This window comes from Hyla sarda, chromosome 9 (genome assembly GCF_029499605.1).
Source record: "Hyla sarda isolate aHylSar1 chromosome 9, aHylSar1.hap1, whole genome shotgun sequence".
NCBI classification, from domain to species: Eukaryota; Metazoa; Chordata; class Amphibia; order Anura; family Hylidae; genus Hyla; species Hyla sarda.
In genome coordinates, this window is record NC_079197.1 from 169,494,357 (window position 1) to 169,518,872 (window position 24,516).

The window sequence follows — 24,516 nt, forward strand, 5'->3', positions numbered from 1 at the left end:
GTAGGGCGAGCCTTATTTTGAGGTAACAAGGAACTCTTACTTCCAGTTGCGTCGGAGATAATCTCATTAAGGCGTTTTCCAAAAAGACGGCCACCAGTAAAGGGAAGCTCAGTGAAAGATCTTTTGGAAGCAGCATCCGCATTCCAAGCTTTAAGCCACATAGAGCGGCGGAGAGCCGCTAGGTGACCCACAGCATAGGCAGAACAACGGGCTGCCTGCATGGAAGCTGCGCACAGAAAATCCTCGGCTTTAGAGCATTGGAGAGCCAAAGCAGATAGATCCTCCGGGGGGGATCCCGCTAAGATATCCTGACGGAGCTTTTGGCACCACTCCGACAGGCCCTTGGACACCCATGTTGAGGCGAAGATGGGAAGAAGAGAAGAGCCAGCAGCTTCAGCGGCAAACTTCGTTAAGGATTCCACCTTCTTGTCCGTGGGATCCTTGAAGGCAGCGGCATCTGCCAGAGGCAGTGTAGTCGCCTTATTGATCCGGGAAACTGGTGGATCCACTGAGGGAGGGGAAACCACCTTAGTGACAAAGACCTTGTCAAATGGATAACGATCTTGAATTGTCTTGATTTCCGGGAATCTCTTGTCTGGATGTTTCCATGCAGTTTCCAGAATGTCGTCAAAGTCAGTGTGAGAGCTGAACTTCTGAGGTGCTGGCTTAGCACGATGAAAGGATACTCCTGGATTGACATCTGAAGATCCTGGGTCCTCTAGATGAAAGGTGTCTCTTAGGGCTGTAACCAAAAAGAGTTCACCATTGCAACTGAGTCCGGGCGGTCCTCTGAGTCAGATGCCGGCTCGGAAGCCTCGTCCACCAGGGGAAAGAGAATGAGTAGAGGCAGTCCTGGAGGGGGGGCGACTCTGACCGAGTACGCGGCTCTGGCGTGGCAGAGCGGCGACTCCGAGAACGTCCTCTGGAGGAGCGACGTTTGTGCCCAGATGACAGCGGGAGCGGGACCCACGAGGAGAATGCTCACGTCTATCTGAAGACTCATTGGAAGAGTCAGACAAGGCACCCCTAGGCCGCTTGTGATAGCGTGAAGTATGCGGAGACGAAGAGCGAGCATTTCCAGAGGTCCTGCGCAGGGAAGACCCCTTCAAGGCGGACACCACTTCCCGGGAGGCCTCAGCCACCGAGCGGGAGACTTGGGTCAAGTCAGCCATATACTGGGTCAGGGAAGAAACCCAGGCTGGGGGGAGCGGCTGGATCCACCGGGACCGAAGGGGCATCAGGGGGTCTGGGAGAGCAGTGGAGCAGGCAGGGCAAGTGTGCTCGGCAGAGCCAGACATCTTGGTATTACAGTGCTTACAGAGATAGTAAGTCACTGAAGTTCCAGGTCTCTGTTTAGAGGGAGGAACAGCTCTGGGTACGGACATAATGTGTGAAAAGAAGGGAGATTCTCACCCTAGCCTGTGTCCCCTGTTAGCTGCAGTGAGGAAACTCGCTCTGTGCAGCTAGAGAGTGAAACAGGCCAGCCAATAGGAAGAGAGGGGCATGCCTGAAGCAAGGCACTAACTAACCCCTTCCTACTGAAATTCGCTGATTGGAGGCTGCTTTGCGCCTCTGAGCGCTCCCAGCCCTGTGGGCGGAGCTACAGACCACCGAAGAGAACTGTCATGGCATCCGCTCCTTGTCCCGAGCGCACCGTCGGCCGTTTGTGCGCTCGGGGGAATAGAGCGGGCGGCCAACGCCGGCAGAGACTGCCGGGGAAAAGAAAGAAGCCGGCGCTGAAGCGCCCGGCTCATAGAAGCGCCGCGGCTGTCAGCCGCGAATAAGGCGCTGCCGGCAAAGTGAAAGTAAGCCGGCGCTGAGAGCGCCCGACCCAGGACAGCGCCGCGGCTGACAGCCGCACAAAAGGCGCTGTGTACGAAGTACCCCAATACACACACACATAAGTAAAGTGCCGGAATAAGGCGCTGTGACATAGTCGCACCAAGCACACACACACACACACAAGTGACGTGCCCCATATATGATGTCCCTTCAGGTGCCACTGCTCCCCCAAAAATAAAGTGCAGCCCCTGTAAGCTAGCCCAAAAAACTGAAGGTGGGCCAAAACAGGGGGTCTCCAGATGCTGCGAGTCCGTACCTATGGAGAAAAAAAGGGGGAAGTACTTACCTCAGTCAGAAGAACATACCTACTGGAGTCTTCAGTGAAGTCTTCAGTCAGCTTTAGTTACCTGCATCACGCCTGGCTGCTATGCGCGAGCGAGGCGAGCAGGGAAATAGGGGGACCCGGACCCATGAGGTACCAATCAAGCGCTGACCGTTGGCGAGGGGGGGTTAACAGCGCATATACGCAATGCCTGTGCCCCCTCACTCGCAATGGGGAAACGCAGTCCCAGAGTCCCCACCTGAAAACAGAAAAGGAATAAAAAACTAACACGTCCCTAACTAGGAAAACAAAAAATCAGAAGACCTGGTCTGGAGCAATCCAGACCACGTCCACCTCCTTCAGACACTAAGATTAACCCCTTAAGGACCAAGGACGTACTGGTACGTCCTGAGTCCTTTCTATGATGTGGCCCCGCGTCATAGCGGGTCGGGCCCGGCCTCTAACAACAGCCGGGACCCGTGGCTAATAGCGCGCGGCAGTGATCGTGGTGCTGCGTGCTATTAATACTTTAGACGCGGCGTTCAAAGTTGAACGCTGCGTCTAAAGTGAAACCATGCCGATTAGCTCAGGGGGCTGTTCAGGATCGCCGCGGCGAAATCGCGGAGCCCCGAACAGCTGTTAGACACGAGGAGGGTCTCCTACCTTGCCTCCTGGTGTCCGATCGCCGAATGACTGCTCAGTGCCTGAGATCCAGGCATGAGCAGTCAAGCGGCAGAATCATCGATCACTGGTTTCCTATGAGAAACCAGTGATCAATGTAAGAGATCAGTGTGTAAATAAACATATGTAAATAAAAATAAACATATGTGGTATCGTCGCATGCGGAAATGTCCGAATTATAAAAATATATTGTTAATTAAACCGCACGGTCATGAGCCCTCATACCGACCCATAAGCAGTAGAATAAAAGTTATAGGGGTCAGAAGATGACAATTTTAAACGTATACATTTTCCTGCATGTAGTTATGATTTTTTTCATAAGTACTTCAAAATCAAACCGATATAAGTAGGGAATCATTTTAATCGTATGGACCTACAGAATAAAGATAAGGTGACATTTTTACTGAAAAATTTACTGCGTAGAAACAGAAGCCCCCAAAAGTTACAAAATGGCGGGGTTTTTTTTTCAATTTTGTCTCACAATGATTTTTTTTCCCGTTTCGCCGTAGATTTTTGGGTAAAATGACTGATGTCACTGCAAAGTAGAATCGGTGGTGCAAAAAATAAGCCATAATATGGATTTTTAGGTGCAAAATTGAAAGGGTTATGATTTTTTAAAGGTAAGGAGGAAAAAACGAAAGTGCAAAAACGGAAAACCCCCTGGTCCTTAAGGGGTTAAACTGACTAGCTCAGAGCCTGAAGGCGGGTGTATCCTGCTGGGAGGAGCTGACTTTTTTTTTATCACCATAGTGTCACACCTCCTAGAGACAGCAAGATACACCCACTGTCTGTGTCCCCCAATGGAGCCGATAGAGAAAGGGGGGTGATTCAAAGTTTTATTAGGGAAGGGGTTAAATTACCTTTATTCACATTTTTTTTTTTTTTGCAGTGTTATAGCTCCCATAGGGACCTATAACACTGCACACACTGATCTTTTACCCTGATCCCTGCAAAGCCATAGCTTTGCATGGATCAGCGTAATAGGGGGTTGATTGCTCAAGCCTGTAGCTCAGGCTTGGAGCAATCAAACGCCGATCGGACATGACGGAGCAAGGTAAGGGGGCCTCCGCTCGCGTCCTAGCTGATCAGCCCGAGTGAGCTACTGGGAAGCTTTTACTTTCATTTACGACACGGCGATCAACGTTGATCGCAGCGTCTGGAGGGTTAATAGCGTGCTGCACAACGATCTGTGCCGCGCACTATTAGCCCAGGGTCCCGGCTATCAATAGCAGCAGGGACCGACCCGGTGTGATGCGGGGTCAATGCGTGACCCCGTTTTAAACCCTGGGACCGGGCGCAGGGCATACCTGCGTCCTTAAGAGGTTAACCTAAATCTTCCCATAAGTACTATGGTATTAATGATCTCCAACACATGGTTTTGTTGTCTAGATTGTAAAACTGTTCTGTCCTTAGCGTAATGGAAATCCGCTCTCCGTACACCGGCCCTCTGCTGAGTTTGCGCTGACTGTACACAGCACCCACTCTGATTAAGCGGAGCTGCAGTGTACATGAAAGAGGAAGAGAAAAAGAGACTATAGACCCCCCCCCCCCCCACACACACACAGAGACAGACAGACAGACATGTGTCAGCTGGAAAAGATATCTTATGTGTATGACCACCAGAGGGCTCCGCTGGAGTCACTGATCACCGATGGGTCCTGACTGAACAGAACCGATACTGTAAGTACAAGAATCACAACAGATTGTATAACATTTATATTTTAATCAAAAACTGGTGGCCCTTTAGTTTAATAGAAATCTATCATCAGTGTCACCCGCACTGACCTGTTGGTATGGCTTGTAGTGCGGGTGACACCCAGCCTGGTGATTTGCATAAACCGAATAAGAAGAATAACAGTTGAACAGGGCCACTGGTCGGCCCGTGGTAAATATAATTGTAATCAGTGTCACCCGCACTACAGGTCGGTGCGGGTAACACTGATTACTGATTCTCTTTAATGTATAAACATATAAGATCAGACAAACCACTGAATGCTGTGAGCAACACAATTCTTACATCTTTCCAAAATATCCTTATTAACTTAGAACTAAATAAAACAGAACATTAATTTAACATTTATCCAGTATTTTTCCGCTCATTTTGTGATTCCATGGGATCTCCCTACAAACTTTATGTCTTCTACTGAGATGGTGTCCCTCTTGTCGAGGAGAGAGGACACGTAAGCCTTTCGAAAGATCAGGTTGAGGACGATTTCAGATACCTGAGGACACAGAGAAACATCACAACGTTAACATCTTCTTAAAGCAACAGCACTGCCCTGTGTACTTTACTATACAACCTAATCCCTTAAAGGGGAACCCGGGTGAAGAAAAAATATTTTCAAATCCACTGGTGCCAAATGTTTTCAGATTTGTAAATGACTTCTATAAAAAAAAATGTTCATCCTTCCAGTACTTAGCTGCTGTATGCTCCAGAGGAAGTTGTGTAGTTCTTTCCAGTCTGACCACAGTGCTCTCTGCTGCCACCTCTGTCCGTTTCAGGAACTGTCTGGAGAAGGAGCAAATCCCCATAGCAAACCTCTCCTCCTCCAGACAGTTCCTGACCTGGACAGAGGTGTCAGCAGAGAGCACTGTGGTCCGTCTGGAAAGAACTACACAACTTCCTCTGGAGCATACAGCAGCTGATATGTTCATCCTTTCAGTACTTTTTTTTTTTTATAAATAGAAGTAATTTACAGATCTTTATTACTTTCTGGCAGCAGTTTATTTGAAAACATTTGTTTTCCACCGGTGTTCCCCTTTAATACTACATCGGGAGCTGAGGACATTCCACACACAGCAGGACACACCCGTCACCAGCCAAGATCAGATGACTGATATGGGCCGTTTAAACTTCCTAGGATCAGTGTTTCCCAACCAGAGTGCCTCCAGCTGTTGCAAAACTACAATTCCCAGCATGCCCAGACAGCCACCAGCTGTTCAGGAATGCTGGGAGTTGTAGCTTTGCAATAGCTGAAGGCACTCTGACTATGAAACACAAATCCTGGGAGGTTAAAATACTTGCTGAATTTCCCCAGTGTGAACAGACTCTTAACCCCTTAAGAACAATGGATGTACATCTCGGAGCCTTGGTACACAACACACCAGGATATACATTTACATCCTAAGTGGTAACACAGAGTAATGTTATGTAATACAGACACACAGGATATGTATAATTAATGACATAAAAATGCATAATGCACCCAGATAGAAATGTCGGATTGCTGCAGAACTCAGCATCCAGTTATGTCTTAAGTAGATATGTAAATGATTACAGGTCAAAAAATTGCTTCCCCCCCTGACCTATAAAAAGGCTCTTAGAGTGCATTCACACCATGTTTGTGAGATCCGGTTGATATACGGGAGCGCCTGGTTTTGAAACTTCAGGGGTGTGGAAATTTTTTTTTAAAACTACTTGTCCAAGGGACTAAAACGGAGCAGAATCTACTTGTCCCTCATAACAATCCACTTGTCCTGGTACAAAATAATTTTAACCCAAATAGTATGTAAATAAGGAGATTTTTTTAGACTTACCGTAAAATCTCTTTCTCGAAGGATCCATTGGGGGACACAGACTCTGGGTATATGCTGCTGTCTCTAGGAGGCTTAACACTATGGTAACCAAAAATCGGCTCCTCCCAGCAGGATATACCCGCCTCCAGGCCACTGAGCAATTCAGTTTTAGTTTCAGAGCAATAGGAGGAGACCGACAGGTTAAAGGAAAAAAACATGAACTGTCCGAGAACCAGAAGAAAAAAAATAACTGAACACTCTCTCGGACAGATAACCGAAAAGGAACCCCAGAAAAGGACGGGAGCTGTGTCCCCCAATGGATCCTTCGAGAAAGAGATTTTACGTTAAGTCTAAAAAAAATCTCCTTTTCTCTATCGGCTCCATTGGGGGACAGAGACTCTGGGACGTACCAAAGCTGTCCCTTGGGTGGACAGACTAGACTAGCATCAGCCGATGCGAAAGTATGAACCGGATAGAATCTCGAAAAAGTGTGCAAAGACGACCAGGTGGCCGCTTTACAGATCTGCAAGGCCTAGGCCTTGTTTCGGAGAGCCCAGGATGCTCCCACAGAGCGGGTGGAATGAGCCAAAACCCTGAAGGGTGGGGTCCTCCCCTTGCAGCGATAAGCTTCCGAAATAGCACATCGGATCCACCGAGAAATGGTGGCCTTGGAAGCAGGTTGTCCCTTCGGACGACCTTCCGTAAGGACGAAAAAAGAATTGCACTGACGAAAGGTAGAGGTGACGGAAAGATAAGTCCGAACAGCCCGTACCACATCCAATTTGTGGAGCAGGCGCTCCCTGGGATGAGAAGGAGCAGGACAAAAAGGACGGAAGGACGATGTCCTCGTTGAGATGAAAGGCCGAAATGACCTTAGGTAAAAAGGACGGATCTGGCCTGAAAACAACCTTGTCCTGATGAATTATCAGGAAAGGAGGACGGCAGGAAAGAGCTGCCAGTTCAGATACTCTCCTAATGGAAGTAATAGCTAAAAGAAAAGCCACTTTCCAGGATAGTAGGCGAAGGGGAACCTCCCGAAGAGGCTCAAAGGGTGCGTCCTAAAGAGCACCTAGAACTAAGTTCAAGTCCCAAGGGGGAGAACGGGACCGGTAAGGGGGGACAGCATGTGCCACGCCCTGAAGGAAGGTCCGGACATGCGAATTGGAAGCCAGAGGATGCTAAAAGAGAATGGAAAGGGTCAAAACCTGACCCTTAAGGGGGCTGAGAGCCAGCCCTTGTTCTAACCCCGACTGCAAAAAGGAGAGGAGACGGGGAATGGAAAAGGTAACTGGAGATAAGGTCTGAGCTTCGCACCAACGAAAGTAAGCCCGCTAGGTACAGTGATAAATCTTCGCAGAGGAGGGCTTGCGAGCCCTGAGCATGGTGCGAATTACCTGGCAAGAGAAACCGTGGGCCCTGAGAACCGCGGTCTCAACCGCCACGCCGTCAAATGCAGCGACTGTAAATTGGGGTGGCAAAGGGGACCCTATGACAGTAGGTCTGGACGAAGTGGAAGAAGGAACGTCATCCAGAACCCAGACCACGTCGGCGTACCATGCCCTTCGAGGCCAGTCTGGAGCCACCAGAATGGCAGGAACTCCTTCCGCCTTGAGCTTCCTCAGAACCCTGGGAAGGAGGGTCAGAGGAGGAAACAGGTAGGGCAGTAAAAAGCCCGACCACGGAATTGCTAGGACATCCACGGCTAGAGCCAGGGGTCCCTGGACTTTGACACAAATGTCGGAATTTTCCGGTTGTGTCAAGACGCGAAGAGATGCACGTCTGGGGACCCCCAGAGGTCGCAGATCTGCGCGAACACCTCCGGGGGTCGGCTGAGGACCGACTGAGGAAATCCGCTTCCCAGTTGAGCACTCCCGGAATGTGAATCGCCGAAATGGCTGGAACTACTTGTTCCGCCCAGAGGAGGATCTTTGTCACCTCGGACATGGCAGCTGAGCTGCGAGTGCCGCCCTGCCGATTGATGTACGCCACAGCCGTGGCATTGTCCGACTGGACACGTTGGCCCTGAAGCAGGGTTTCCCAATGCTTCAGACAAAGATAAATCGCCCTCAGTTCCAGGATGTTTATGGAAAGAAGGGCTTCTTGGGGAGGCCAGAGGCCTTTAACCGTGTGATCCCTGAAAACACACCCCCCCCCCCCCAGTCCGACAGGCTGGCATCCGTCGTGACCACCTGCCAGTGGAGGGGAAGGAACGAACGCCCCTGAAGAAGAAGGGGGGAGCGGAGCCACCAGCGCAGAGACAGACGGGTCCGGAGAGGGAGAGCAATCTTGCGATCGAGAGAGAGAGGGGACCTGTCCCATCGTGCAAGAATCGCCAGCTGAAGAGGACGGTAATGAAACTGGGCAAAGGGTACGGCCTCCATGGCTGCCACCATCCGACCCAGGACTTCCATGCAAGTACGGATGGTGACCGGGGATGGTATCCGGAGGGAGCGGACTCCCGACAAGAGGGCCAGACGTTTGTCCAGCGGGAGGCGAATCCGAGCAGAGTCGAACTGAAGCCCCAAGAAGACCAGAGACTGGGTGGGGGAGAGAACTGACTTGTCTCGGTTGACCATCCACCCAAAGCGACACAAGGTCTGAAGAGTGAGGCCCACATTCTCCAGAGCCTGGGCTCTGGTGGGGGCTTTGATGAGGAGGTCGTCCAAGTAGGGTATCACTGAGACCCCTCTTGACCGTAACAGAGCTACCACAGGTCTTGGTAAAGAATCTTGGTAAAGACTCGTAGCGCTGTGGCCAGACCGAAGGGGAGAGCCACAAATTGATAATGACCTTCCTGAACCGCAAAGCGGAGGTACCGCTGGTGTCCGGAAAAAATTGGATCGTGGAGGTAGGCATCCTTGATGTCCACCGAGGAAAGAAACTCTCCTTGATCCATAGATGCCACCACCGAACGGAGAGATTCCATTCGGAAATGGCGGATAAGAAGATGTTGGTTGAGACGTTTGAGATCCAGGATTGGCCGCACAGAACCATTTTTCTTGGGAACCACGAAAAGATTGGAATAAAAACCCTGAAAGCGTTCCCTTGAAGGAACTGGGACAATGACAACCTGGACGAGAAGGGACTGAAGAGCCTCCCGAAATTCCCTCGCAAGCAAGGGAGATCGGGGAGCACAGGACTGAAAAAATGATCCCTCAGAAGGGAGGCAAATTCTATCCGGTATCCGTTGGACACCACGTCCCTGACCCAGGAGTCCTGAATGTGCGTGGTCCAAACGTCTTGAAAGAGCAAGTGGCGACCTCCCACCCGAGAGAAAGCCGCGGGTGGGGACGTCCCTTCATGCAGAAGTGGGTTTGCGGTTGCCCGATTTGGCCTCAAAATGGTCGGAACGGTTGGTGTCCGACTTTCAAGAGGGACGCGCCTTGAAAAAGGGGACCTTCTTGTCCACTGGAGGCACCTGGCTGGACCCTTTAGAGGGGCAAGACGTCCGAAAGGAAGAAGACTTTCTGCGGAAAGAAGTGCTAGACTTGTTTTGAAGTAATAAAGAGCTTTTGCCACCTGTCGCCTCAGAGATAATCTCATCCAGGCACTTGCCGAAAAGTCGGGAACCGGTAAAAGGAATCTCGGTGAGAGACTTCTTAGATGCAGCGTCTGCGTTCCAAGTTTTAAGCCAAATGGAACGACGGAGGGCCACTAGATTACCGGTGGCAAAGGCAGCGCAGCGAGCTGAGTGCAAGGAAGCAGAACACAGAAAGTCTCCAGCTTTGGAACATTGGAGGGCCAGAGCAGACAGTTCTTCCGGGGAAGATCCCGAAAGAATGCCCTGACGGAGTTGGGAATGCCAAACCGAGAGCGCCTTAGACACCCAGGTGGAGGCGAAGGCAGGAAGCAGGGAAGAACCCGCTGCTTCAAAGGCATACTTCGCTAACGACTCAACCTTTTTGTCTGCTGGATCCTGGAAGGCAGTTGCATCCGCCAGCGGCAAAGTAGTAGCTTTAGAGAGGTGGGAAACCGGAGGATCCACCGACGGAGAGGAAGTCACTTTGGAGACAAGGTCCTTGGCGAAAGGATATCGCGCTTGGACCTTCTTCAGTCCCTGAAACTTCTTCTCAGGGTGCTTCCAGGCAGATTCTAGAATGGCATAAAATTCAGTATGAGAGCTGAACACATTGGGTGCCGGTCGGGCACGATGAAAGGATACTTCGGACGCAGCTCCAGAAGTTCCTGGGCCATCTAGGTTAAAGGTGTCTCTTATGGCCATAACCAATGAGTTCACCATGTCCACTGAGTCCAAACGGTCCTCCGAATCAGATGCCGAATCAGAAACCTCGACCGCTAGCTCTCCAGGAGAGTGCGAACGAGTGTAGGCGGCCCTGAAAGAGGGAGACTCCGACCTGGTACATGGCTCAGGAGAGCCAGAGCGGTGACCATGGGAACGTCCTCTGGAAGAGTGACGCGTGAGGCCTGAAGAAGCGGTCGGGCGAGACCTGCGAGAGGAACGCCCGTGTCTACCAGAAGACTCCTGGGATGCGAAGCGTAGGGAGAAGGGGAACGGGACCTTCTAGAGGGCCGTGAAGGGTAGACCTCTCCAATGCAGTCACCAAAGAACGGGAGACCTGTGCCAAGTCGGATATAGACTGGGAGAGGGAGAAAACCCAGGCTGGAGGGGCGGCCGAACCCACCGAGTCTGAAGGGGCACCTGGGTTAGAAATAGCAGGGGGGTCTGTGGGAGCAGTGGAGCAGGCAGAACAAGAGGGTTCAGCAGAACCTGGCATTTTTGCAGAGCAGTTTTTACAAGCGTAATGGGTAACTAATATTCCTGATATCTGCTTAGAGGGAGGAACAGTTCTGGGCACGGACATGACAAAAAAAATGAACAGTCTCACCCAAGTCTGTGTCCCAAGGCAGCTGCTGTGAGGAGAACTCTGCACCGTGCTGAGGGGAGAGAGAAAAGACGCCGGCCAATAGGAGGAAGAGGCCGGGTCAGAGGCAATGAGCTCTGTGATTGGTGGATAATTCGCGCTGCTGAATCGCTTATGCGGCCAGGTGGGCGGAGCTAACGTCCACCGAAGAATACAGCGGGACTCAGTAATGGCGCCCGCTCCGAACCCCGAGCGCACACGCAGCCTGTAGGGAGTTTCTGTGTGCTCGGGGACGGAGCGGGTGAAGTGCCGTTAGCAGCCGTGGCTGCCGAAAGTTAAAGTAAAAGGCGCAGCTGCCCGCAGAGAGAAGCCTGTGGCGCGCGCACTATAAAACAAACGTTTCCAATAAAGTGCCCCCTTACTGTGTAACATTGCCCTTAGAACCACTGCTCCACCAATAATAAAAAACAATCCCCCTGCAGGGAAGAATAAAGTATCCCAAGGTCAGTCCCAGCTTCTGTAGGATAGGGCCAAAAAGAGGGGTCTCCAGCTGTTGAGAGACCTAGGGAGAGAAAGATACTCACCTATGCTGAAGAACTTACCTAAAGAAGTCTTCAGTCAGCATTTTCACCTGCGGCAAGCCAAGCTCATAGCGAGGCGAACAGGGAGGTAGGGGGACCCGGACCCGTGAGGTACAACCCCAAGCACTGACTGTTGGCGAGAGGGGGGTTAACAGTACATCCAAGATGCCTGCCACCTTTTGCAATGGGGAAACAGTGAACCGCAGTTCCTGAGTCCCCACCTGAAAACAGAAATAAAAAGGAATAAAGAACACATTCCCTAAACCTAAAAAAAATATGAGACCTGGTCTGGAGAACACCAGATCAGTGTCCACCTACTTAGACACTAAGCAAAAACTGAATTGCTCAGTGGCCTGGAGGCGGGTATATCCTGCTGGGAGGAGCCGACTTTTTGGTTACCATAGTGTCAAGCCTCCTAGAGACAGCAGCATATACCCAGAGTCTGTGTCCCCCAATGGAGCCGATAGAGAAAAGGTCTTTTATTAATAAAAACTTGATAGGCAGACCAGTATGTCACCCCATTAGGTGTATAGGGTCCCTGATAAGCAAGTCCGCCCCATTAATGGAATACTGCAGTGCAAAATAACTTATCCTGACTGCTGGGAAACCTCTCCTTCCCAATCTCTTGAAAGGGGCCCCGGCAGGAATGGGGGCTTGTCCACATGACGCAGCGACCGACACACCCCTCCCCATGTATCCCATAAATACATGGAGGGGGCATTTCAACAGCCATATCATGCTGAAACGAAACATTCCCTTCATGCCGTCTGCTGGGGCCTCATACAAGAGATTGGGGGGGGGGTTGTCCCAGCGGTCAGACCCCCGTGATCTATCACTAATAGGGATAAGATATTTTGCACTACAGTATTCCTTTAAGTAGGTAGTCCCCCTTCAGGTAGGTATGTCCCTTTATCAGGAAGGGATCAAGTAGGGCCCCCTGTGCCATTATGTTACCCCACCCTCTGATGCCCCCTGTGTCATTATATCTCCCCCTCTGATGCCCCAAGGGTCATTATATTCCCCCCCCCCTCTGATGCCCCAAGGGTCATTATATAGGTGACGGCATCACAGGCGCCGCACGGAACGTCAGCGTCCTGACGTCCTGAGCTGCGTATGTGATTACGTCACCTATCGCGCGCATCCCCGCAAGGAAGTCTCGTTATAGACTGCTGCAGGGAGATGCAAGTACAGTAACAGTGTGAGCGGACCTGTGTGAATTCTTCCGGCATTTAACGCAGCTTGCCCAAAGCAGGGCTAAATGCCTGAAGAAATCACCTGCACGGCGTCCGGAACTGCATGTCCCGGGCGTCGGGCGATAGGAATTCCACATCCCTGAACTTCCCAGCCGGATATTGCAAACATGGTGTGAATGCACCCTTAGAGGCTACTTTTTGGTAGTGTACCTCCTGATGAGAGATCATTGACTGCTAGACATTCCTCTACGATGCACCTGAAGACATTTTGCCCAGCTGACAGACAGAGAGGGCACATCATTGGAGAGAAGCAGCAGGGTTGTTGGTTTCCATGAACTGCCCTTCATCTAGGCCGTTCTGACCAAGATGTTAGGAACAGAGGAGAACAGGCTGCAGATGGCACAGACAGACCAACAGTAGAGGGACCAACAAGCCCGAGCAGCTACAACAGTTTCTTTGTCCGCCATTCAGACACAGGTGGCATCTCCATTACACACACACCCGTCTCTCCATTACACCCCCCCCCCCCGTCGCTCCATTACACACACCCCCGTCTCTCCATTACACACACCCACTTCTCTCCATTACACACACCCTCTTCTCTCCATTACACCCCCCCGTCTCTCCATTACACACACACCAGTCTCCCCATTTCACCCCCCCCCCGTCTCCCCATTTCACCCCCCCCCCGTCTCCCCATATCACCCCCCCCCCGTCTCCCCATTTCACCCCCCCCGTCTCCCCATTTCACCCCCCCCGTCTCCCCATTTCACCCCCCCCCGTCTCTCCATTTCACACACCCCCCTCTCTCCATTTCACACACCCCCGTCTCTCCATTACACACACACCCGTCTCTCCATTACACACACACCCGTCTCTCCATTACACACACCAGTCTCTCCATTACACACACCCGTCTCTCCATTACACACACCCGTCTCTGCCCAGAACATTTCCAGCAGGTTACTAGAGCCTCCTTTCAGTTGTACAGTTTCCTCTAATAAACATTCCCTTTTCCTCCAATATTGTATTCCCCTATATACATCATCACTACATTCACACATATAAGGTTTTATTTGATTCCAACAATGTGGGCCATTATTTTATTTATTTTTGTCAGTGAGTATTTTTTTCTCAAATAAAATGGTTTCTCTAAAAAGTACAAAAAAAAAAAAAGAAAAAGAAAAGAAGAAAATAGAAGAAAGAGAAAGCGCAGCAGGTCCCAGCATTACATGGGCGGCCCAATGAGTAAGGGGCAAGATTACTGACCTCATAAAGACACTCAACGGCCTTTGATTGCCACAAGCGAATTCTATCTTTACAACAATCCAAAAGAACTTCTATTAACTGCAAGAATTAAAGGATAAAAGTCTTAACCCATAGATCACATATGATGGAAGACTCCAAGAAGCAGCCGCAGAAAACATGTCCACTTACCAATTCCATAATTGGGAATTTCGATTTATACAGATTGATTAATTCTTGGCACTCGCTTTCTTCCATCAGTGCTCGGGCTCTCGGGGTAAAGCGCCTTCTCTGTTCCATGCTTTTCCTGTGCCAAGTTGTTCGAGTTCCTATAAAGAAATAAATCACAGTTTGAAATGAAACCTTAAAATGAAGATCATTGTATACAGTTCTGCTGCCATTAGGCCGTATACATCAGTCTTTATACGGCTCCCTCTAGTGGTGGCCCTGGGATAAAGAAATATGTGTGTTTTAACAGATTACATGCTTGCCAAGAAATACTTAGAGCGGAGAAATAGTGAGCCAAACAGAAGGCCATTTTGTATATCAGTGTTTCCCAACCAGTGTCTCCCAGCATGCCTAGACAACCAAAGGTTGTGGTTTAAGCAGCAGCTGGAGGAACTCTGGTTGGGAAACACTGATCTTTTGAATCTATTCCTGTGTGATTCTAGCCTTTCATGCGAGGAATATCTTAAATGAAGGTGCAACTTACCCTTGGTTTTGGGTGGATGGAGAATCCCTAGGGGCCTCTTCACTGGCTGCTTGGACTTGCGAGACGAGGTTTTCTGAGTTTCCATGATAGAACACACTCCTAAGAAACAATCAGGGAACAGTTCAGCTGAACTATAAATATTAGAGATGCCCCGATACGGGACATTTGCACAAATACATGTGCAAATTTTCCTTGTACCCATCCAGATACTTGCAGAACATAATAAAAAAATTAAATTTACAGATTCATCTCACCTTCACTACAATCCCTGCACTGAGGCCTCTTTATTGTTTTCTCAGTTATCCGGAGTGGTGCAGGACCTCCAGCGTGGCTCCAGCTTGAAGTAGAAGGTCCTGCACCACTAACAGTGCGAAGGATGAAGACCTCAACGTGGGAGTAGAGGGAAGGGAAGTGGGATTTTTAGTACTTTCTTTAGGAGACTTGTTGGGGGAAATTAAAGGGAGCATCTACCTAATAGGAGGTTCACTACGTACCTGATTACCTAATTACTGGGGCCTTCTACTTAAAAAAGGAAGGTTCCCTGCCTACTTATCTTCTGGGGGCTTCTAAAATATTTGGGGGGGGGGGGGGATTCCCTACCTACTTGGGGCTTTTTTCTAATAGGGGAAGCTTGGGAAACTAGAGATGGCGCTGCGGTTCCCTCGAAGAGGATGGACTGAATAGTTTAAAAGGTTCACAGTGGAACCATAATTATTAAATACATAAAATAAAAATAATAAACATGAAGACACGTTTCTGGAGGTACCCTCCCTTCCTCAGATCAGGGTGCTTACTGTTTATCATACAAACAAATAAATACATGAAAAAACCGCCAAAGTACACATTAGGGGGCGGGGCTTAGTGACATCATAACAGGTAAAAACATATAGCATCAATCATAACAGTATAATATAGGTGGACCTAGATAAGAAGGAGTCAATATGTACATAACTGGATGAGTGTATTCAGTTGATGTATAGTGAATCAATCAATCAATCTCTGACCTGAACACATTATGGGGAACATTTATCAAGGGGTTAAGTCAGGTTTTCTTTACTATAATTGTCGCAAAATTGTCGCAACTGCGACGTGTTTTCGTGCAACAATTTGCGTGAAGAACAGGAAAAGCAAGACAATTCAAACTTGCTTATGTAGTTAATTTTTCAAAATAGATTTGCTTTAGTCAGGTATTTCTTAACTGCGACAGTCGCAGCAGCGCAATAAAATGTCGCAACGGCTGTAAAAATTTAATAAACTTACTCCAGCTCCAACATGGAGCAGGAAAAGCTACTGCCGCCCGGGCTCCGACATACTTTCTCCCTGCTACTCTCACTTCGCTACAGGGACACTGCAGTGATTTACATCCCCCCCTCTCACCTGCCAGTGCCACACAACTCCCAAGGGTAAGGGTATGCTGGGAGTTGTAGTCGTGCGGGAGATGTGCGAGCAGGTGATAATAAATGTACTAACCCATTTTTTTTTCTTCTCATTTCAGATCCGTGTATCCTGTGGACTCCTTCGGATTCGGTGGACTACTTCGATGACCAGCGTTTTTCTTTGTTTGATTTTAATAAAATGGTTAACGAGGGCTTGTGAGGGGAGTGTTTTTTGTAATAAAATTTTTTTTAAACCTGTTGTGTTTTTTCCTTACTTTACTTGACAGGCTTAGTAGTAGAAGCTGTCTTATAAACGGAGTCCATTACTAAGCTGGGCTTAGCGTTAGCCACAAAAACAGCTAGCTCTAACCCCCAATTATTACCCCGGTACCCAACACCACAGGGGTGGCGGTAAGAGCCGGTACCAACAGGCCCGGAGCGTCAAAAATGGCGCTCCTGGGCCTAGGCGGTAACAGGCTGGCGTTATTTAGGCTGGGGAGGACCAGTAACAATGGTCCTCGCACACCCTGGTAACGTCAGGCTGTTACTGTTTGGTTGGTATTTGGCTGAGAATAAAAATAGGGGGGACCCTATGCGTTTGTTTGTTTCTTAATATTTAATTATTTATTTTTTAAAAACATATGGTCCCCCCTTAGTAATGGACTCCATCTTCCACTACTAAGCCTGTCCAGTAAGTAAAAAAAACAATAAAAAAAAAAAAAACAGGTTTAACAAAAAATTTATTACAAAAAAACACTCCCCCACAAGCCCTCGTTAACAATTTTATTAACATCAAGCAAAGAAAAACGCTGGTCGTCGAAGTAGTCCACCGAATCTGAAGGAGTCCACAGGATACACGGATCAGTAGAAGTAACAAAAAATAAAATAAAAATGAGTAAGTACATTTAGGGAGAAAAAACTGTGTTAAAAAAATGTAAAAAACACACACATTTTATATATATATATATATATATATATATATATATATATATATATATATATACACACACATTTTTTTTCAAAGCTGCAAAGTGGTGTTCTGTAGTCATTATTTGGTTTTTGCTTATGTGTGCTAAAAAAAATGGTATTTAAAAGTGATTTCTTGGTTTTTGCTCATGTAAGCCAAACTTATCAACCCCCTGTAATAGTATGATAAATATGTCATACATAAGCAAAAAAATAGCAAGAAAAAAAAAATGACTACAGAACTTGCTTACCAAAGCAACGATGATAAATGTCCCCGTCTATCTATCTCTCTCTATATATATATTATATACACACTCCGTCACACCATAGTTATACACACACATGGATCATAGAATACTTGGGGGAGTGTGTGCACGATACAGAATACTCTATATATAACACAGAATACTCTATATAAAATATATGTATATGCACCTAAAAACTCAAAGCGTGATAAACATAATATATGTAATACGTAAAACAATGAAAAATGGATTAATATAATATAAAAATTAAAAATATTGAAGGTGCACATAAAAGAAGGTAAAATACTAGCAGTGGAGGCGAGTAGATGCGGGGCATGGTGTGGATATGGTAATAAATATATATAAATAAACAAATAAATAATTATAAATACATCAGTGATTAAAGGAATAATACAAAATAGAGTAGTAATGGGGTGGGTCGCCTCCGATTCAATAAAAAAAATTAAACTTACCCGTAATGGGGGTGGTCCGGGCCATCCATCCTTCCTGTAGTGTCCTGCGGCATTCCGGGTGGAGGGTGAACCGGTCCGGGCTGTCCTTCTTCGGGGGTCATCTTCTCCACTCCGGGCAGGCTCCGGCCTAGTACGCTGCATAGACGCCGCAACGCTGTGACGTCAGGTGCATCGCTGCGCACGGACGTCACTGCGCAGCGGCGTCTATGCAACGTTACTAGGCCGGAGCCTGCCCGGAGTGGAGAAGAGGACCCCCGGAGAAGAAGGACAGCCCGGACCGGTTCACCCTCCACCTGGAATGCCGCCGGACACTACAGGAAGGATGGATGGCCCGGACCACCCTCCCCGGATGGTCCCTGCAGCAACTGGGAAGGTGAGGCAGGGTTCTGGGATGGACAGGGGTCTGTATAATATACTATACTTACAGTAGGCCCTCCAGCTGTTGCAAAACTACAACTCCCAGCATGCCCGGACAGTCAACGGCTGTCCGGGCATGCTGGGAGTAGCAGTTTTGCAACAGCTGGAGGCACCCCTAGGCGTGGTGCGGCGCAGCAAGCGGTGGCGGTGATAGGTCTCAGGACCCCCGGACAGGCAGAGGGAGAGAAGCGGGTGGCGGCGGCCTATGGCACCGCAAAAGCCACTGCAGTGCATTGATTTAAAGCGCCCGCTTTAAATCAATGATCTGCAGCGGTGTCGCGGGGGGATAAATTGCCGATAACTTATACAGGAATATTGGTATAAGTTATCGGCTATCGGCCCTGACCTCCACCGATTATCGGTATCGGCCCTAAAAAACAGATATCGGTCAATCCCTAGAATAAACCTTCAAAAATGTTTGCGAAAATGGGTACTACACAAGACCCCATAGCAGTACCTGTGTGCTGAGCATAAATTTTGTTCTAAAATTGAAAATAATTGTGTGTTAAAATGAAACGTAAACCCTTCAAGATAAAATCACATTGAGTGTCAGGTATGTTGGGGTCATTCTCTAAAAAGTGGGCAACAACGTCAATAACTAAGTTGTGGTCTATTACGGTATAAAGGGATGTAATATCCATAGTGACTAAAAAGTATTCATCATTCCAGTTAGCATTTAAAATAGATGAGATAAAATCGGTGGTGTCTTTAAAATAGGACTCTAGGTTAAAGACATACTTATGTAATAAAAGGTCAAGATAATGTGACAAGTTTGAGGAAACAGAATTAATCCCAGATATTATGGGGCGTCCAGGGGGGTTTGTGCTATTCTTGTGCACCTTCGGCAAATAATAAAAAATGGAGATGGATGGTTCATTAATAAGTATAAAATCTCTCTCCAATTTGGTCAATATGCCAAGCTGAAAACCCCCATTGACAAGGTCTTTTAATTCATTAGCATATATCATCGTGGGGTCAGATGGTAGGACACTGCTTGTTTGCCTCAGTGATGTAATCATTAGTGTAAAGGATAACCACGCCCCCGCCCTTATCAGCCGGTCGGATTACTATATCAGTGTTATTGGACAGGGTTTTAACGCCTTAAGGACCCGGGCTTTTTCGGTTCTTTCATTTTCAAATTTTTCCACCTTAACTTAAAAAAATCATAACTCTTTAAAATTTTCACCTAAAATTCTATATGATGGCTTATTTTTTGCATCACTAATTCTACTTTGTAATGACAGTCACTTTACCCAAAAATCTACGGTGAAACGGGAAAAAAAAATCAATGTGCGACAAAAATGATGAAAAAACACTATTTTGTTTTGGGGGCTTCCGTTTTTACACAGTACATTTTTTGGCAAAAATTACACCTCATCTTTATTCTGTAGGTCCATACGGTTAAAATGATCCCCTACTTGCGTAGGTTTGATTTTGTATCACTTCAGAAAAAAATCATGAATACATGCAGGAAAATTTATACGTTTAAAATTGTGATTTTGTGACCCCTATAACTTTTTTATTTTTCTGTGTTCAGGGAGCTATGAGGACTACCGTATATACTCGAGTATAGGCCGAGTTTTTCAGCACGATTTTTCGTGCTGAAAACACCCCCCTCGGCTTATACTCGAGTGAACTCCCCCACCCGCAGTGGTCTTCAACCTGCGGACCTCCAGAGGTTTCAAAACTACAACTCCCAGCAAGCCCGGGCAGCCATCGGCTGTCCGGGCTTGCTGGGAGTTGTAGTTTTGAAACCTCCGGAGGTCCGCAGGTTGAAGACCACTGCGGCCTTCAACATCATCCAGCCCCCTCTCACCCCCTTTAGTTCTGAGTACTCACCTCCGCTCGGCGCTGGTCCGGTCCTGCAGGACTGTCCGGTGAGGAGGTGGTCCGGTGGGATAGTGGTTCCGGGCTGCTATCTTCACCGGGGAGGCCTCTTCTAAGCGCTTCGGGCCCGGCCTCAGAATAGTCACGTTGCCGTGACAACGACGCATAGGTGCTTCTGCGTCATTGTCAAGGCAACGCCTCTATTCCGGGCCGGAAGCGCGGAGAAGAGGCGCCCCCGGTGAAGATAGCAGCCCGGAACCACTATCCCACCGGTCCACCTCCTCACCGGACAGCCCTGCAGGACCGGACCAGCGCCGAGCGGAGGTGAGTACTCAGAACTAAAGGGGGGTGAGAGGGGGCTGGATGATGTTGAAGGCCGCAGTGGTCTTCAACCTGCGGACCTCCGGAGGTTTCAAAACTACAACTCCCAGCAAGCCCGGACAGCCGATGGCTGCCCGGGCTTGCTGGGAGTTGTAGTTTTGAAACCTCCGGAGGTCCGCAGGTTGAAGACCACTGAGGGCGAATGATGAGAAGAGGATGATGAAGGGGGGGTGTGGGGATGATGAAGGGGGGTGGGGATGATGAAGGGGGGGGGGTGTGGGATGATAAGGGGATGATGAAGGGGGGATGTGCGGGATGATAAGGGGATGATGAAGGGGGGATGTGTGGGATGATAAGGGGATGATGAAGGGGGGATGTGTGGGATGATGACAAGGGGATGATGAAGGGGGGGGTGTGGGATGATAAGGGGATGATAAGGGGATGATGAAGGGGGGATGTGCGGGATGATAAGGGGATGATGAAGGGGGGATGTGTGGGATGATAAGGGGATGATGAAGGGGGGATGTGCGGGATGATAAGGGGATGATGAAGGGGGGATGTGCGGGATGATAAGGGGATGATGAAGGGGGGATGTGTGGGATGATAAGGGGATGATGAAGGGGGGATGTGCGGGATGATAAGGGGATGATGAAGGGGGGATGTGCGGGATGATAAGGGGATGATGAAGGGGGGATGTGTGGGATGATGACAAGGGGATGATGAAGGGGGGATGTGTGGGATGATAAGGGGATGATGAAGGGGGGATGTGTGGGATGATAAGAGGATGATGAAGGGGGGATGTGTGGGATGATGACAAGGGGATGATGATGAGGATGTTAATGACGGGTCTGGATGATGACAGGGGGGGATGAGGTATTTCCCACCCTAGGCTTATACTCGAGTCAATAACTTTTCCTGGGATTTTGGGTTGAAATTAGGGGTCTCGGCTTATACTCGGGTCGGCTTATACTCGAGTATATACGGTAATTTTTTGCGCTGTGATCTGAAGTTTTTGTGTTCTAAAAAGTAATAAAAAATGCGCTATTTTGGACTTTTGAATTTTTTTGCGCGTACGCCATTGAACGTGCGGTTTAAAAAGCGGTATATTTTTATAATTCGGACATTTAGACACGCGGTGATACCACATATGTTTATTTTTATTTACACTGTGTTTTCTTTATTCTTGGAAATGCCGGGTGATTCAAACTTTTATTAGGGGAAGGGATAATTGAAAGGGTTAATGATTTTTTTTTTACACTTTTCTAATGCAATATTATAGCTCCTATAGGGGGGGCTATAACATTGCATGTACTGATCTTTTACACTGATTGATCCATCTACATAGGAATGGATAAATCCGTGTTTTCGGCGACTGAATGCTCAAGCCTGGATCTCAGACTTGAAGCATTCATTCGGCGATCGGACAGCGCAGAAGAAGGTAAGAAGACCTCCTCCTGTGCTACAGCTGTTCGGGATGCCGCGATTATAGCGCGGCGATCCTGAACAGCTCCCTGAGCTAGCCGGGCACTTTCACTTTCAGCCGCGAGGCTCAGCTTTGAGCGCACGGCTAAAGGGTTAATAGTGCGCGGCATGAGTTGCATGTAGAGCAAAATGCATTAAAACTAATGTGAACGTGAAATGCCATTGTGTGAACATACCCCAACTCAGCCACAGGTCCCAGTGCACGCTCCATTTCACCGGCAGATGTACAATGTGAGGAGCACGGCGACTACAGATATTTATATGTCATCTTCATGGACCCCCCCCTAAAATCAGTGCATGCTGAGGGTTGCAGTTTACAACAGATGGCACTTGCTGCTAGATAAAATCCAGGTTCTAAACTAGACTGTTGAGGATTTAACCCCAAATTGCAACAAACTTTGGTGCATTTTGCCTAAGACGCATTGATTAGGTGTCCTGGACAGTTTGCCAAAATTGCAATGGCCAAAATCGGGCTGACACAAAAAGTAAGACACCATTTCAGTGTACGCTGCCTTTCTTTTATATCACATTGATAAATCTGTCCCATGGTCCATTGAGATATAGTGAAGACAGCAGGAACAAGAGTGACACCTGCTGGACAATGCTTGTATTACGCTTGGTATATTTGGGGAAACTTTTAAGAACTGGTGCAAAAGAAAAGTAACCAATCAGGATGCAGAATTCATAAAACTCTGGATCAGTGTATCCCAACCAGTGTGCCTCCAGCTGTTGCAAAAATGCAATTCTCAGCAGGAACCTTGGTTGTAAAACACTGCTCTGGATCGAAATGGGGAAACAATTGCACAGTAGAGATGCGAATTTATTCATAGTTTTGGTAGATTTGCTGTTAGATGTTCACACCTAAAAATAGACACTGTCTGCGGTAGGTATCAGTAAAGTAGCATGAGGCTGTATACCTGCACCAGAAGCTCTATAGGGTAGACCTAATATCTCATCCTCATATCCCATCCTCCAATCTCGTCTTCATATCCCGTCCTCCTATCCAGTCTTCATATCCCGTCCTACTATCTCGTCTTCATATCCCGTCCTACTATCTCGTCTTCATATCCCGTCCAACCTATCTCGTCTTCATATCCCGTCCCTCCTATCTCGTCTTCATATCCCGTCCCTCCTATCTCGTCTTCATATTCAGTCCCTCCTATCCCGTCCTATCTCGTCTTCATATCCCGTCCTACTATCTCGTCTTCATATCCCGTCCAACCAATCTCGTCTTCATATCCCGTCCCTCCTATCCAGTCTTCATATCCCGTCCTACTATCTCGTCTTCATATCCCGTCCTACTATCTCGTCTTCATATCCCGTCCCTCCTATCTAGTCTTCATATCCTGTCCCTCCGATCTCGTCTTCATATCCCGTCCCTCCTATCTCGTCTTCATATTCAGTCCCTCCTATCTCGTCTTCATATTCAGTCCCTCCTATCCCGTCTTCATATTCAGTCCCTCCTATCCCGTCCTATCTCGTCTTCATATCCCGTCCTACTATCTCGTCTTCATATCCCGTCCAACCAATCTCGTCTTCATATCCCGTCCCTCCTATCCAGTCTTCATATCCCGTCCTACTATCTCGTCTTCATATCCCGTCCTACTATCTCGTCTTCATATCCTGTCCCTCCTATCTAGTCTTCATATCCTGTCCCTCCGATCTCGTCTTCATATCCCGTCCCTCCTATCTCGTCTTCATATTCAGTCCCTCCTATCTCGTCTTCATATTCAGTCCCTCCTATCCCGTCTTCATATTCAGTCCCTCCTATCCCGTCCTATCTCGTCTTCATATCCCGTCCTACTATCTCGTCTTCATATCCCGTCCAACCAATCTAGTCTTCATATCCCATCCCTCCTATCTAGTCTTCATATCCCATCCCTCCTATCTAGTCTTCATATCCTATCCCTCCTATCTCGTCTTCATATCCCGTCCCTCCTATCTCGTCTTCATATTCTGTCCCTCCTATCCCGTCCTACTATCTCGTCTTCATATCCCGTCCCTCCTATCTCGTCTTCATATCCCGTCCCTCCTATCTCGTCTTCATATCCCGTCCCTCCTATCTCGTCTTCATATCCCGTCCCTCCTATCTCATCTTTATATCCCATCCCTCCTATCTCGTCTTCATATCCCGTCCCTATGTCGTCTTCATATCCTGTCTTCATATCCCGTCCTCCTATCTCGTCTTCATATTCCGTCCCTCCTATCTCATCTTCATATCCCGTCCCTCCTATCTCGTCTTCATATCTTGTCCCTCCTATCTCGTCTTTATATCCCGTCCCTCCTATCTCGTCTTCATATCCCGTCCCTCCTATCTCGTCTTCCTATCCCGTCCCTCCTATCTCGTCTTCATATCCTGTCCCCCCTTCTCGTCTTCATATGCCGTCCCTCCTATCTCGTCTTCATATCCTGTCTTCATATCCCGTTCTCCTATCTCATCTTCATATCCCGTCCCTCCTATCTCGTCTTCTTATCCCGTCCCTCCTATCTCGTCTTCTTATCCCGTCCTATCTAATCCTCATATCCCTTCCTATCTCGTCTTCATATCCCGTCC

The 24,516-nt window shown here is 48.3% G+C and overlaps 1 protein-coding gene across 1 annotated transcript; it reads right to left on the reverse strand.

Moving 5' to 3' along the window:
- Nucleotides 1–4,492: 4,492 nt before the first annotated feature.
- LOC130291057 (histone H3-like centromeric protein A) lies at nucleotides 4,493–15,239 on the reverse strand. Its single transcript, XM_056539412.1, has 5 exons — nucleotides 15,110–15,239; nucleotides 14,856–14,954; nucleotides 14,336–14,472; nucleotides 14,168–14,245; nucleotides 4,493–5,007 (listed from the first exon to the last, which is right to left on the reverse strand). Exons 2-5 carry the CDS (start codon nucleotides 14,938–14,940, stop codon nucleotides 4,882–4,884), a joined length of 426 nt encoding a protein of 141 aa, XP_056395387.1. The 5' UTR covers nucleotides 14,941–14,954; nucleotides 15,110–15,239; the 3' UTR covers nucleotides 4,493–4,881.
- Between the last annotated feature and the right edge of the window lie 9,277 nt (nucleotides 15,240–24,516).